At 40.6% G+C, this 15,781-nt stretch overlaps 1 protein-coding gene across 2 annotated transcripts in view; it reads right to left on the bottom strand.

The window, feature by feature from the left end:
- ADCY1 (adenylate cyclase 1) overlaps window positions 1-15,781 on the bottom strand; it is a 154,078-nt gene that overhangs the window by 74,090 nt on the left and 64,207 nt on the right. For both annotated transcript variants that reach the window (XR_008747469.1, XM_055805941.1), the window contains exon 4: window positions 9,330-9,441. Coding sequence is in view for 1 of the 2 variants with exons in the window: in XM_055805941.1 (XP_055661916.1) it covers window positions 9,330-9,441 (112 nt within the window). In the remaining variant the exon portion in view is untranslated. The remainder of the gene's footprint in view (window positions 1-9,329; window positions 9,442-15,781) is intronic.

Genomic DNA, 15,781 nt, shown 5'->3' on the forward strand with positions numbered 1-15,781 from the left:
TTGTCCATTAGATTGGAACAGAAGTGGAACCCCTCTATATTTTGGCTATTATGCTGTATAAATATATGCATCCATACATATATATGTGTATGTACAACAAGCACAGACTCACAGTTCTGCAAATTTACCTACACCCTCTTGCATACATACACAACATGGGATAAAGGCAAATTTTAATATTCATCCTCTGGACTACTGATCCACTAACCAAGGTGGCTCAGCCTGACAGTTACGGGCCATACACTGCTTTTGAGACCCACTTTCAACAGATTTGAACACTGGCTGCTAGAAGGTATCTGGGTGTTGATATCTGTTCCCAGCATTGCTTGCTAGTCCACTCCTTCCTTTATGCAGAGGTACAGTGAACACCTCACTGCTCCAGGTGCTTTGGAAGGGCACAGCACAGCGTACTGCTGGTGAGGAAATGGAGACGGACAAGCCACCCCTCTTCTGTGCCATAGATGAAAAGTCAGTGAATTGGATGGAGTTAGCTGGAAGGCTGTACAGTGCAACTAAGCAATACCATATAAAATTATTAATTTAAATTCAGTGCACGGTGAGAGGGAGACATCCTTTGTACATTTACACTTTTGATATTTAGACTTTCCTACTGTATTTATTTTCTTTAAAAAATTAACCAAAACAGAAGATCTTCCTGGTTTTTGCCCTCAGCTCTACAACTCCCTTTTTTGCACGAAAGAGCTTTAGAGAAAAACAAAATAAAAAGTACTCCATGGGAAGGGCAACCTAGTGAAAGTCTCTTAGACTGCAGCAGTATTCAGAACAAATGCATCTCAGTGCCAAGAATGATGAAGCTATGATTTTAGATTCACATGCAAAACACTCCTTAGAACCCTGCCTTGAATCCCCTTTGAAAAGGCCCTCTTTCTGTGCTGATGAAAAGTCTGTGAAAATCATAGAATCACAAAATCATAGAATGGTTTGGGTTGGAAGGGACCTTACAGATCAGCTAGTTCCAACCCCCTGCCATGGGCAGGGACACCTCCCACTAGCCTAGGTTCCTCCAAGCCCCATCCAGCCTGGCCTTGAGCCGTGCCAGCGATGTTGCCACCGTCACAGTAAAGAACCTCTTCCTTATATCTCATCTAAATCTACTCTCTTTCAGCTTAAAACCTTTGTCCCTTGTCCTATTGCTATAGACCCTGGTGTAGTCTCTTGCTGACTTTCTTATGAGCCCCCTTTATATACTGAAAGGCAGCAATAAGGTCTCCTCTTCAGGCTGAACAACCCCAGCTCTCACATTCTTTCTTCATAGAAGATGTCTTCCAGCTCTCTGATCATTATTCTTTTCTGGACCCACGCTAACAGGTCCATGTCAGTCTTGTGCTGGGCCCCCCAGAGCTGGATGCAGTTTACTCACGTCATCTGCAACTTTCATTAATAACAAACAGTAATTTCACTCATCATCTTACTTTTTTTTTTTCCCCAGTAAACGAAAAAGATTTACCAATGGTTGTTTTTTTTTTTTTAAATAGTATTCAAATCTATTTTAATAGCTATGCTGAATGTGGGCCACAACATGTGAGAGATTACTGAAGCCAGCTTATCAGATAAACTTCATAGCCAAATCCCGAGTGTAATGAAGTGACATGGAAATTACCGCCAGCTCCATTACACTGCCATGTTCCAACAGTGACAATACACATTTGAAAACTGTCCAGCTCATAAAGAACTGTCACTGAACCCTGTCAATTACTGCATACACGTTTTCACATTTCTTTTCACCCAGGTTTTGAGCTGTGGGTTTAAAAATTGAAACAACTGTTTTGATAACCTTTTAATGGAATAATGTGTGCAAATTCTAACTTTACCAACTCACACATCTGCTAGTACCAGCATAAAAAAAAAACAAAACAAAAAAACAAACTTGAAAATAAGCTAACTGCAATACTCTACAGAGTTCAATCTGGCAGGCTAATGGAGCCATATTCATTGAAAAAACAGTATAGACAGCAAGAGCTTCTATAGAGTGGTAGAAATAACAGGAAAGGAAATCTAATCTGGTTACAGTATAGGAAGTACCACAAAAAAATGGCTTGGTAGGCTCTGATTGAGGAAAGCTGGCTATCTCTAGATGAGCACATGTAATTTTGTATTTGTAAAATCAGGAGAAATTATCATCATAGAAGCCACGTCATGCATTTAAAAAATGTAGAATTATTCAGGACAGCTATAAAATGGAAGACATTTTGCATCAAATATTTTTCCTCAGTGTTATTGGCAATTATATATGCTGACCTGCAATAACCTACTGGTTCTTGCCCTACCTTTTCTGTGCATTCCCATTCTCACCATAAATTCCTTCCTTATTCCACATGGAGAGTAATTTTACAGAACTAGAAAGTTAAAGGGTTTTAGTCCTGGAGAGTGAGAGCCTATTTAACAGTCATATATGTTACTTTACTTGGAAATGAAAAAGGATTTTAGCAAGAATATTTTACATAGTCATCACGACTGATATGCATGCTTGTCTCCTTCCCAGCTTCCACCAAGTGTCCATTACGATGCCGTCTTTTTACGAAAAGCAACATCCCAGGAGAAACAAGCCTAAACCAAATACACTATATGTTGAAAAACTAAACTCTGAATTTCAGGAAATGGATATTTTTCCAGATTCTTCTGGAAACAACACAACAGAGAGGTGATATTTAAGCACCAACAAAAGTATGAAGTATGAAGCTCAGTCAGGCTCCAAACGAAAAAGTACGGGAAATCTTCAAGACCTAATTGCTGGAAATAGCCATTCCCCTCTGCTTGGCAGATTTACTGAATAATGATGGCATGAGAACTAGCAAGATACTGTATACAGCTGGTTATGAAGAAAGTAGTTTCCAGAAAGGTTTCCATTGACTTCAAGGAAATAAAAAGTCTGGCTTGAGAAGAACAAAGCTGACTGCTTTGAGGAGAGTGCTTCTGGACTCCAGTGCAGGAGGAATGGGTCCCCCCCAGGCTGAGGACAGCTGCTCCCCTGCTGCACTGCTACACTCCATAGAACACGTCTGTGTGTGGGCACAGGGCTGCAGGCAGGACTATGTATGCAGGTAACATTAGACAGCTAAAGCACGTACCTGGGCCAAACAGTGAAGTGAGCAGGCACTTCTGGAGTGCAGTGAGACATCCTCCCTGGATGACACATTGAATTCCAGAAATACCTTTCTCTGTGCTAACTGCACCAGAAGTCAAAATGATTAGTTTCAGTACAAATGTCCAAATGCACAAATGTCCAAATGCAAGCGTCCGCAGCTGATCAGAACAATCCAACACAGCCCTATACAAAGATGCAAATCTCAGATGTGCACAGTGCAGACTCAGAAAGAAATTGGTGATATACCACAAGCATGCAAATGACGTCAAGTTATGACAGAGAATTGGCATACCAAGCAAGAGTATCCTCTTACTGAAAAAGTACCGTAAAGGAGGTTAGGCAAGACCTAACTGCGGTGGTACCTGCCCCTTTAGATGTTCCTACAATACTTAAAAGAAGTCATTAGTCCCTGATCCTACAGAGTCGCAGTCATATTCATTAAGACCACTTTAATTTAAGAAAGCTTACTTCCTTAGCTCTCTCGTGGAGACCTCTCCAGACATCTGTTCAGAATCGGACTCAAGCTTACGTGCCTCATTCTGCCCCAGTAGTATCCTGTGTCTGCACTGACTATCAAGGAAGCTTGGGAAGACAAGTCTCCTTAAAAATAGCTTTTTTATATATATCCCCCCCTCCCCCAGTGCACACTTACTAATTTCCACAAAGGGCTGTGTGCTGTCAGTTTATATGTATGTTTTCCAGCACTAACTTTCCTGTCTTAACCAGCCCACAAAACTTTGTTTATTTTCTATTTTAAAAATACATCATAATTATCTTAATAAAGATAAAAACATTCCACAGATTCAATAGAATCAGTTTCTTAAAATGAGTGCTTCTAGGAATGGCTAGCTCAAGCACAGCAAAGAACTGGCTGTTCTTGACACAGTTTAAAAAATAAACCCAACACAGAAGCTGTTTAAAAATATTTCTTACTGACTCTTTGCCTAAGGCTCAGAAGCAATGTTTTTAAGTTCAATATCTTTGAAGCTGAACAGCTACAAAAAAGCACTTCAGTAACATTGAAATTTGGAAAGTAAAATTTGTTTTAAAAGCTAAGAAGGTAATCAGAAAAGGATACTAAATTAAAATGGAAAGAAATAAAAATAGGCTCAGCCTACACACAGTCACAAAGCCTAGAGGTATACATAGCTGCAAATAGGAAGCACAAGGAAGTGGTGCGTGTCAGTCTGGCTAATTGATGAGATGCCAAAAGTGGCATGAAAAATAACATCTTTCATTCAGAATACCAAAACTAAACTAAAAGAGGGTAGATTTAGATTAGGTATCAGGAAGAATTCTTTCCTGCGAGGGTGGTGAGGCACTGGCAGGGGTTGCCCAGAGCAGCTGTGGGTGCCCCATCCCTGGTAGTGCCCAAGGCCAGGCTGGACGGGGCTGGGAGCAACCTGGGCTGTTGGGAGGTGTCCCTGCCTGTGGCAGGGGCATTTAAACTAGATGATCTTTAAGGTCCCTTCCAATCACAACCCTTCATTGTTGCTGTGATTCTATGATTCTAGCGATATTCCTTCAAAAGAGCCTAAACTTCATTTATCCTTATCCACTTTTAAATGAAAAGTCATAGAAATCTAAGATGCAGTAACATAACTGAATCTGTAAACACAATCAATTCTCCATGTAGCAATATGCAAGCAATGTGTGAGAAAAATCTATCAAAGAAAAGAACAATTAAAGATCAAAGCTTCTCTAAAAAGCAAACCTGTTTCATTACAATGCAGGATGCTGGAGAAATGCCTTTTTTTTTTTTTTTTTCTATTAAGATGACTTCTTAAAGGTAAAATATTTTGGGTATAGCTGAACAGTATCACAAGACAGTGGATCTGCAACTATGACAGTATCCAAGCAGGGGTGTGTGCAACTCTTGATGTTACTTGAGTAACTGCGGCCTTAAGAACCCCCCTCATTCACAGTAACTCATGCCACAGCTAAAGCATGAACAGAAAAGGCACTTGAAATATACAGTGTATTAGAGTTACAAGGCACCCATGTAACTGGCCATGTGTCCAAGAATTCCCTGGGAACATAAAAACAACACAATGCAAATCATTGTATTTCCTTAAAATTTGTCACTCCTCCAATTAAGCTGAAGAATTAAAAACTGGAAGCTAGCAATAGTGTTGAAGGTTAATTGCAAGGAATCTGAAGACCTCATGCAAAGATCTGTTGTTCAGGTTCATTGATAATATGTCATGCAGAATGTCATTAGGGCAGACATCTGAGACTGCACAAAGCTACTTTTGCTTAAGCAAAACTGGAAGAAACAAAGGAAATTCAGAAATAACACCCTGAACTAAGTAAACTAAGCCTGAACAGCAGATAAAATCCAATAGAAATTAAAGCAAATTCATTCTTTTTATTCGAACTATTCATAGGCTTCATGACAAACTTAACTCACTGCCTGTGTTCAGGAAGGTGGCTTGCTATTGCTGCATACAGTCCCAAGGGAACGTCTGCACCGGCAAACTTATCCAAATTGCTTATAGAAAACCAGGGTGCTGAAGGCTGTGACATTGGAAGTACTTCAGTAACCAGACATACGAATGAACCCTGAGGTATTCATATCAGTGCCTCTCCATGTGGGTTCTCTGATGCCTGTCTACGACAAAGTCACACTCCTGCAAGAATACTAATATTGTCATTCATTTTTGTTTAGCTTTATTTTCTTGAGACTCACTTTCCTTTCTTCAAAGTGACTGACGTTGACCCATAGAACCAGAAGTTATTCAGAAGACCACAAAGTTCCTATATCAAATATGACTACCTAAGATTGTTTCTTTAAGAAACCCAAAGTGCCATTATGAAAACAAAAAATATGCCATCATTTAAAGTACTATATTCCAGTCACTTCTTCTCTTAACAGAGTTCAAAACTCAGTGATTTACAAGGTGAAATACAAGATAAGCATTTGAAAATCATGCTTTCTCTAGAGACAAATAAAAAAGAAAGGACATGATAAAAGTACAAATAATGTCTACTAGGGAGAAAGAAGATCAGGAATTTTCTTTGCTCTCTATTAACGGAATGCATAGACAAGCTTTCAAAGGAGTTGAATGACAATAAATTGAAACCTAAGGTTTGCCTTCAGAACTCCCTGTCACGAACTGTAACTACATTTAAAGCTACTGTGATTTTAAAAAGGTGAAGCATTTCAAAAAGAGCAAAACTATTTGCCTCACCAAAAAAACCCCCAAACCCAAACAGCACACAGAAAGAGAGAAAAATCTAATGCTAAAAAGCATAGACCAGCTTCTAAATGTCAGAAGGACAAACTTTAGGATTAAACTGTCCCAGATCTCTCAACAAGATTCTTTTTGTGTTCATTGTGGAAGCACCTGGTTCTGGTCAGCTCTAGCTCTACTGTCCGAAGGAAAGGCTCGCTATTCCTACAACGTGTCAATATGCCAAAACACCAGGACTTCCTGAGACTCCCAGGAAATATGTGCTGCCTTACACTCACTATGCTTTCCATGGTGGCGACAGGGATTTTTTTTAAGCATTACAGTTTTAAGACAGGACAATTGTTTTAACAAGGGTTGTCATAAAGCACGGTTGAGGTTGCTTCCTGCGAAGCAGCAGCACCCAGCATGCACACTCACAGATCACACTGCGGTACTCACAGGGAACAAAGCTATCACCCTTTTATTTTTCTTTGTAGTCCCTGCAGTTTCCTCCTCCATCGTCCTGAATACTCCAGCACAGCACTGTTGTAAAATCAGCCCAGTCCTGTGTTTCGACCTAATACTGAATATCTAGAAGTTGTTTTAACCAAGGGATCGGAATCCTTCTGAAAAATTACACTTCTCAGCACATTTCTTGTGACTGCAGGAGACAGAACAGCAAGTCTCCCTGTACCACACCAGAAGGTGCCAAAGCAAGCTCATCCGTTCTGTCCTTAATCACACCCTGATGCAGCACAGTCTGAACTAGAAGGACAACTAAACAACAAATCTTCCTCACATAGCTGAGAGAAACCATGAGGTTTATTTTCAAATTTGGAAAAAAAAATGTGTGCAGGCTGAACAGAAAAACTAAGGCTTTTTAGCTCTTCTGCTACTTCCGATCTGCTTCTGACCTGGCAAACAACTGACCTCACACTAAAAGCTGGCATCTGCCTGGTACCCTAGCTCCAGTAACACCTCCAGCTGGCTGCACCTGGCCACTGCTACGGGAGCAAGCACAGCACAGCAGCCATCTCCCTGGCTTCTGGGCCATGTGTTTCAGTGCACACACATGTGATCTGTGCCATGTCCCAGTGCTCCAGTATTATTACATTGCCTTGTGTTTCATGGCTACGATAACTACACATGATAGCACTGTAAATTTTAAAAGAGCTTATTAGATAGCTGGTTGACATTTGGAGGATGACATTTGTCGCAGCACTCTCAAAACTAGCCAGCTGCAACAAGGCTTTTACCATCCCATACCAGGTTAACTTCAATAAGTAGTTCCCACGCCTTGCCCCAGCACAGACACCAACCCCCCACAAGGTTTTAACAGTTCATCTAATGTCCGTGCTGTTCCTTCAACCTCTTCAGGCCGGTCCACCCTGCTTCTTGCCTCTGCTGCATCCTTCTCCTTGTCCCTCCTCCATCCAGGGCACTCTCTACTCCCTCTGCTTCTTCCAGGTCTCTCTTCATCCAGGGACCCTCTTCTATACCCCTTAGAGCTATTTAGCTACTTAGCAGGAACCAGCCACAGCTGCACCTCATCCACATCAGCCAGCCCACTGCCCCTGAAGCCAGCCCACAGCTGTATATTATCAATGTCAATTAACCCAGCTTCATTCCTCTACAGACATTAAGTAATGAAATTAAAGGAAGGAGACTGTTTGAATTCTTGAAGTCATTTAAGCTCTTGCCAATGATCATCTACATGGCAGACCCTTTCATTTCTAAGGTATATGTCTATGAAGTTCTGTGGGCTGGGCACCTGTGCTCTCTCTGAGGCACTGCCAGTAGTTCATCATCAGAACTGGTTATATAAAGGCTTATGAGTGTGTTACAAATTTGTACCAAAAAAGCACACCTTCATTGCATCTCCACTCAGCATCTAACTTAATCTTTTGTTTTTCTTGGAAAAAGGGAATACACAACAATTCCTCTCTGTTACAACTTGAACATCCAGTGCAAATCAGGACATCAAACATGATCAAATGATAACCCATTTAACTAAGAACAGGTCTTCCTCAACCCTGGCATTTTGTGGAGCAGATTTTTTTCTCCTCGTGGTCCCTGAGAGCTCCTCATCAAAAGGGAGCCATAAGTGCCAAGTGTCCACAGGCTTGAAGTCTCTCATGTAGAAGACTACATCAAGGAGAAGTGAGTTTGGACTAAAAAATGTGGATGCTGTTTATGTTTGGGGATCTGCAGAAATGTGCTCTCTAGGCTGTTGCGCAGAGTCTGAAGACAAGATAGCTAGATAGTGGAGTAGCAGAATTTCTGTGGAGGTAATGCTTCTCAGCAATGAAGGCTCTGTGGACATGGCTGGCAAACAAGATAGTTGTGATGAAGTTTTGCTTTGTTCATGTGGAAAACACATTTGCAGCATATTGTTCAATGCAATTTGAAACAAGGTGTGTGACATTTTCAGGCACATCTATCCTTCTCATTTCTTCTCAAATGCTTGTGGTACCACTAGACTGCTGGGAGTTATAGGCAAGGAACATTTATCTCATTTTCTTTTCATGGGGGAATCTGGCACAATCTAAGTGCAATGACCAAAACATAAGCATTAGCTATGATATGGATCCCATTTTGGCTACAATAGCCTCTCTGAAAAGCTACCATCATTTCTGTAACACGGAGTGCTCTCTGTAAAGAACCAATTTTATTCTCTTCTTATTATCAGAGAAACTCATTTTATACATACCGCCAATATTCATATTTTCCATTATCCTGCTTATTTCCATGCAGAATAGAAATGTAAATATTGAAATATTTTCTTGATTTTGTGCAAACAAAACCGATGAAGAACACTGATGGCCTCCAAGGAAGGGGAAGAAAAGTGCACTTAAAAATAGTAACTTAGGCTTCTTTCCTAAACAATGAAAATAGTCTGTTTTCTCTCCAGAATATTAACAATGGAAGCTTTAGAAATTCATGACACATGGGGCTAAATCAGTCTACTACAGGTTTATAACATGGGTAACTCATGCATCATTTTGCAGAAGGGAATTTAAATTAAATTCAAGTAAGAATGTTGTACTTACTGTAGCTAATTCATCAAACTTGCCAAAGAGCTCATTCAGCAGCTTCACCAGCTCTTGGGCAGTACACTGTGATGCCAAACTAGTGAACCCCACAATGTCTGCAAACAAAATGCTGTAAGGAAAGGAAAAGACACAGAGATATCAGTACAGAAGACATCTTCACCCTCTCATTATCCTCTTTTATAGCATGAATGCAACCCAAAGCACAGACTCAAGCAAGCCTTGAAACACTATGAATAAAGTGTTAGTTGGAACAAAAATGGCAAAGATTCAGAAAAATAGGCATTAATCTCATGCTGTCAGCTGTTGTAGAGAACCCTGGGACACTTTAAATGCCTACATACATATCCTACATACCTATCTGGTGCAGATATGCAAAGCACACTATTCATGGGGTTCCCTCACGAGCACTCCAGGAACACAGAGAACAACTGCTTCTCCTCTTTACAGCTGCGATCTTCTCTGCTCAATTGGTTTCAAAGATGGTTTCAGTACTGGTTCTACAGCCAAACTGATAAATCCTGTATGAGATTTACTAAGTACTGAAATAGAGGAGTCGTTAACTAGCGTACGGTAGCTCCATGACGTGGTCGTACTGCTCCCTGTAAGGAGCTAGCATCGACTGTGTCGGGCCAGGCTTCTCGGTACCATGACGTGTGGCTCATGTAAGTGTCCAGCTTCTATCAGTGTTAACAAATTTTTTTATGTCCAACAGTTTAAGCTGCCTTAACAATACCTGCCCGCCTGTGGTGACAAAGGGAGATAGAAAGAAGCACAGATACTACTGTGACAGAGAGAATAAAAATTGTAGATCCTGAAACTCGAGAGACTATGGAGCTATGATTCTTTTAATTATTTAGATTTCTTCATCTGTTGGCAAAGGCCTAGAGCCCACTTCAGGAACCTAATGCATTTATCCCCAACACCCAGACTATAAATGTCGAACAAATCTTTATGCGAATGCTAACAAACAGTCCCATGCTACAAGGCCTAGGTGTACTTGACATAGTGTAAAACTTAGTTTGAAAACTGCAAGTTAAATTCAGCTTTACGTACTCCCCTTCCCCTCAACAAACCTTCGCTCTATAGATAAAACAGCAGATGCTAGAAAAGCAGGACTAGCAAGTCTGCTGTTTCTCATTCACCATAACCAAGTCCAAAATCTCCCAATAAGCCTCAAAAACGAGCAAATACAACTCCCGACTCCTTCATTTAACCCTGTTGCTAAAATTTCTTGTCCACCAGAGCACATTAGGTAACGTATCCCAACACAAACCTGACTCATCTGATGTTTAATGGCTTTAATCTACAAACAAAACCTCTGGGTGGTTGTGTCAATCCTTGGGGCAAGCTCGCCACTCTCTTCTCCTGTGAGCATGCTTTATGAGAACTTTGCTCAAGATGAACCCCACTCAGGAAAAAAAAAAAGCTCTTCCATTCCTGCATTGTTTAAACACAACAAAAAGGGCTTCTTAAAATAAAGCATTCAGCATTTAATTTTACTGATTCATGTCTCTTTTATCATCAACGTGTACCAACCAAGTGATTGGTAAGGTAAAGGGCATTAACGAAGTGCAATAACGCCAGCAAAGTGCTCTGCATATTTGCCCATGGAGATCTACTTATTCTCTTAATTCTGGATTGTCATCTCCGTTGTTTGACAGCCCTAGGCTGGTCAGTTAATCAGTTAATATCAAATCATCCTCCTAAATTCCTTGAAGATTTTCAAATGTGCTTAAATGTGCATCAAAGTCTTCCATACAGTTTCCTTGATGACCCATTTGCCTTATGACCTAAATTCACATCAGAATTCGTACAGTCAAAAAAGACACAGAGGAAAACACCACAGTTGTTGCAATCCAACATGTCACACAGTTTCCAGGTTTTAATTAGATACTGTTAGTATAGAGGGGGACTGTAGATGCTACTTTATAACAACAGTTTCTGCTAGCCTCTCTGCCATTTCACCTCTCATCCTTTGCACATTCTACGTTTTGATTGGTTTTATTTTCCTATTTCCATTTTAAATATGGCAGCCCACTTTTCTTCCTGTCTAACCACATTTGCAGTAACAGTAATATCTCCTGCTGCACCAACAACTTCCACTTTAAAAAAAACAGTATTTGGGGTGGGGGATTAGGCCTTGAAGGTAATAACAATGTTAATTGTTTACCAAGGTCTTTAACATTGAAGAACATACACGTACATACATGTACACACAAACCAGAAGTGTTCAGTGTTTGTGGAGACTACGTAACAATGTCTTAACTAACAGAGCACCATTACCCTGCACACATGTACACTTACCTCAAAACCTCTCAATTAGTTAAGCACAGAGCACAAGCAATACATTCACACATTAAATTATTCCATTAAAAGGAAAGTTATTTTACATACAACTACCTCAGTAAGTCAGTATGGGATCCTTGCTAATGGATCCCAGTATGGAATCCAGTAAACGTTTAAAAAATGTTTAGCCCTCAGCATTTAATTCAAAACACTGGTAATCATACAAAGAATGAAGTCCATAAAAGTACCCACAATACATAACTGAACAAGTAATTGCAAATTTAGGTAAAATATGTAATTATTGTGTGCTGAGATACAGCTGTAGTTCAGTTAGGCTTGGGAACTATTTCATACTGCAGTTAACTGCATGTATATATTTTAAACCTAATAGAATAGGTTAGGTAATATGATTACTGTTACATTTTCTTGGTGTAAGATTTTTTTTTAAAATCTAACTGCTTTTGTTAAAAATCTGTAACTTCTTTAACACTGTATTCTTAAAATATTCAAAGTGTAACTCCTGTATCTCAACATGGCAGAGATGGGGAAGTGTTGTGAGTACAAGCCCTGCCTTTTTTTTCAGAGAAATTCTGCTCATTTCTACCACCATGAAATGTTACAACCATAGCACCTGCTGCATTTCTCTGGAAGTAGGCTGACATGCAAATGGCCAAACCTGATTTTTCAGCAGGGGTGGAAGGAAATGGCCAGTGGATGAGCAGAGGCTTTGCAGCCCCGAAGTGCAACTGGGATGGCGAGTCTGCTGCTTCCATGGTCTGCTGCCACTCAGGGGTGGCAGTCTTGCAGAGGGTGACCCTCCCCTCACACACATGGAGCTCTGATATTCTAAAAACAGCATTGAAACTCATTAGTGGGTTCATTTTCTTTTAACTAGTGCGCTGACCAGTATTATCTCTTGCACTTCTTCCCATGTCTGTGTCCATCTCTTCCCTCACTACAAGTATTGTGGGGCAGCACCAATGCTTACTCTTTATTGTACAATGTCTAAAGCAAATTAGGGTGGCGTGTTGGTCTGTGACACAGGGTTTTGACTACGGAGTCAAATCACGCATCCAATGCAGTTAACCTTTTTTTCCCCCTTTTATGTCTTCCTCAGGATTTTGAAACATAAAGGACACAGAAGACCTTTTGTCAGGAGGTGGCAAAATCTGCCACTGGGAACAGAAAAGAGATTATAATTTTTGCTATAGCCGTGAAAACCATAAAAGCACTAAAGAGAGAAATTATAAGCTATACAGTGCCAGAATTCCAGTGATATGCCTGAAGTGTTCGCAGGGCCAAACCATGTTTTCAAACATATTAAAATATTTTCAAAGTCCAAGTCCCCACTTGTTTTTCACCAGAACACAAATTAACACTGAAATTCCCTTTCCTTTGATTTGGATGTATTATTCACACAAAAATAATGACAGTCTTAAATGTAGGCCATGTCTAATATATTGATACCATTAGAAAAGTTAAGACAAAGCGCTGGTGTTAAGGCACATCAATCCCTCCTGTAGAGGCACTCTTCCAAGAGCAAAGTAGCCTTGGCTCACTGTAACTTCATTGCTAATCACCATGGAGGTTGAGGTTCACATCCTCAGAGACATTAGGCTAGAGTAAACTAGGGCTACCTTACTTATGCACAAAAGAGTCCTCATAACAGTATGGTATACAAAGGGACATTTCACAGTAATTTTATTTGGGAAAAAAAAATATTACCATATACAGAAACAAGAAGTGAGAAGTTACCCATTAACAACAATTTCTGTTAATGACCATTCAGGAATATGACTCTCCCTGCATTAATTCCACAGAAATCTTAACAATGCCACTGGGGCACTGTGGTGAAAAAAAACAAAAAGAAACCCCAATCTCAATTCAACTGCAACTATTAAAGAAAGAAAAGAAATAAAAGTGGAAAGAAAGTGAAAACAAAGGACAAAGGTTACTTCTGTTTGTCCAACAGCATGGCTTGTACATGATGTGTGCGTTTTCAGTGACAAGTGATGTCCATGTGGTGGCCAGCAAGGCTACGTGGTCCTTACGGTGCTAAGCCTGGTGGTGTCTCGTTGCCCAGAGGCTCAGCAATGCTCTTGTCCCTCCAGCCCCCAGCTGAGCAAAGGGACCCCGAGGACCTAGCATTCTCTTTCCTTGTGTGCTACATGAAAAACTCTTCAATCCTACGTTCGTTGAGATATTCAGCGTTTGTCCTGTAGTTTTCAGTCATACCAGGGGTTTACCAGCAAGTTCACAGGATAATGAAGTTTGGCTAATCTGGTAAAAACTTCAATCACTTTGGCTTTTTGACAGGCAAGTTATTAGCGTCATGAGTTACAACAGCAATGTCAATATTCTAATTAAAACCTAGGGGGGGAATAATCGATTATTGAGTAGAGCTTTACCAAACTTCTGCTCTGCTCTTGATTTTAAAGTCTGTGTGACACCACGGTGTTGCAGGAGCAGTGCTGTGCTGGGTTAGAGGTTTGCTCTCTCCTAACGCTGCTTTCTTGCTCGCAAAAGAGGAGAGGAACCTACACCGAGTAGTACTAAAGCACAAGACAGAAGCAGCAGGACACTAGTTTGAAATCTTTCTTTCATACGGCTTGATTTGAGGTGCAAGACACACTTTTGTTCACTGGTTTTCTTTCTCAAGGTAACAGCTACGGTTACACTTTCCATGACTCAATCCCCCCCGTCGTTCCTGTAACACCTTCTGCTGGTGGTTAATAACCGCGTACCCGTGTGGCTGCACCTGGCTTAGCGCTGCCTTCCTTCTGAGGGCATGCCCAGAGCGAGGAGAAAACCCAGCCTTGACTCTAACTTTGCTGTAGCTACTTTCTGAAACTTTTGACCGGTCTCTACCCTCAATTACTAAAATATACTTAAAACGTTTGGTTTTTTGTATAATATTTTCGTTTAAATTTTTTTTGTTTGTTTTATTTAAATGTATTGATTGCTAGAGTGTGACTTAAATATTCCTAACTGAAAACATGGCTCGTCTTTCTAACATTTGCATAGTCACCTTTCTACATTTGATAGGAAACTTAGCTTATTTTTGACTACTTTGATAGAAAGCTATCTGATTTTTTCATTAATAATATTTAATACATAAATGGCTTGGTTTAGTTACGAATAATACTAAATGATCTCACAACAAATAGGTCTGAAACATTTTGAAATAAACATAAGCTCAAGAAGTTATATGCAACTGCAAAAGAGACCAAATTTCCAAATGAATTTCTTCAAAGGAGTTTTGTTTCCTACAGAACATGTCCTGCTATAACTTCTGCGCACTGCATCTTTCCCTCTTATCTTGGACTATTTCTTTCTTAGTGAAACACATCTAGCTTTCTCAAAAGATAACTTTTCCCAAAAACATTGAGAAAACAGCTCCTCCTATTAGTATACAGTAATTGCACTCTACAGTTACGGATGAACAGCTCCTGCTAGACACTCCGCACACAGACAACACACCTACACTCTAAAATCCACATAAATAAGACTGTACGCCCCACAGACTACTGCGACAAAGCATGTATGATAGATACTTGGATCTTAATGTGTAAATACAGACTTGTAAGTGCTGAAGGGCAGTGTTTTTCTTTTGCCTATTGGTTTCTCTCCTAATTTATTAATAACATAGACAGAAGGATTGACTGCACCCTCAGCAAGTCTGAAGATGACACCAAGCTGAGTAGTGCAGTTGATTCACTAGAGGGAGGGGATGCCATCCAGAAGGACCCAGACATGCTTGTGGACTGCATTCATGCAAACCTCATGAAGTTCAACAAGGCCAAGTGCAACGTCCTGCCCCTGGACTGGGGCAATCCCAAACACAGATACAGACTGAGGAAGGAATGGATGGAGAGCAGCCCTGCAGAGGAGGACTTGGGGGTACTGGTGGATGGGATACCAGACATGAGTTGGCACTGTGCTCTTGCAGCCCTGAAAGATAATTGTATCCCAGGATGCACAAAAGGAAGCACGGTCAGCAGGTTAAGGTTGAGGTGATTCTCCCTCTTTATTACACTTTCATGAGATCCCACCTGGAGCACTGCATCCAGCTCTGGGACCTCCAGCACAAGAATCGCATGGACCTGTCAGAGTGGGTCCAGATGAGGGTCACAAGAATGCTCAGAGGGCTGGAGCACCTCTCC

This window comes from Falco peregrinus, chromosome 5, assembly GCF_023634155.1.
Source record: "Falco peregrinus isolate bFalPer1 chromosome 5, bFalPer1.pri, whole genome shotgun sequence".
In the NCBI taxonomy this organism is placed as follows: Eukaryota; Metazoa; Chordata; class Aves; order Falconiformes; family Falconidae; genus Falco; species Falco peregrinus.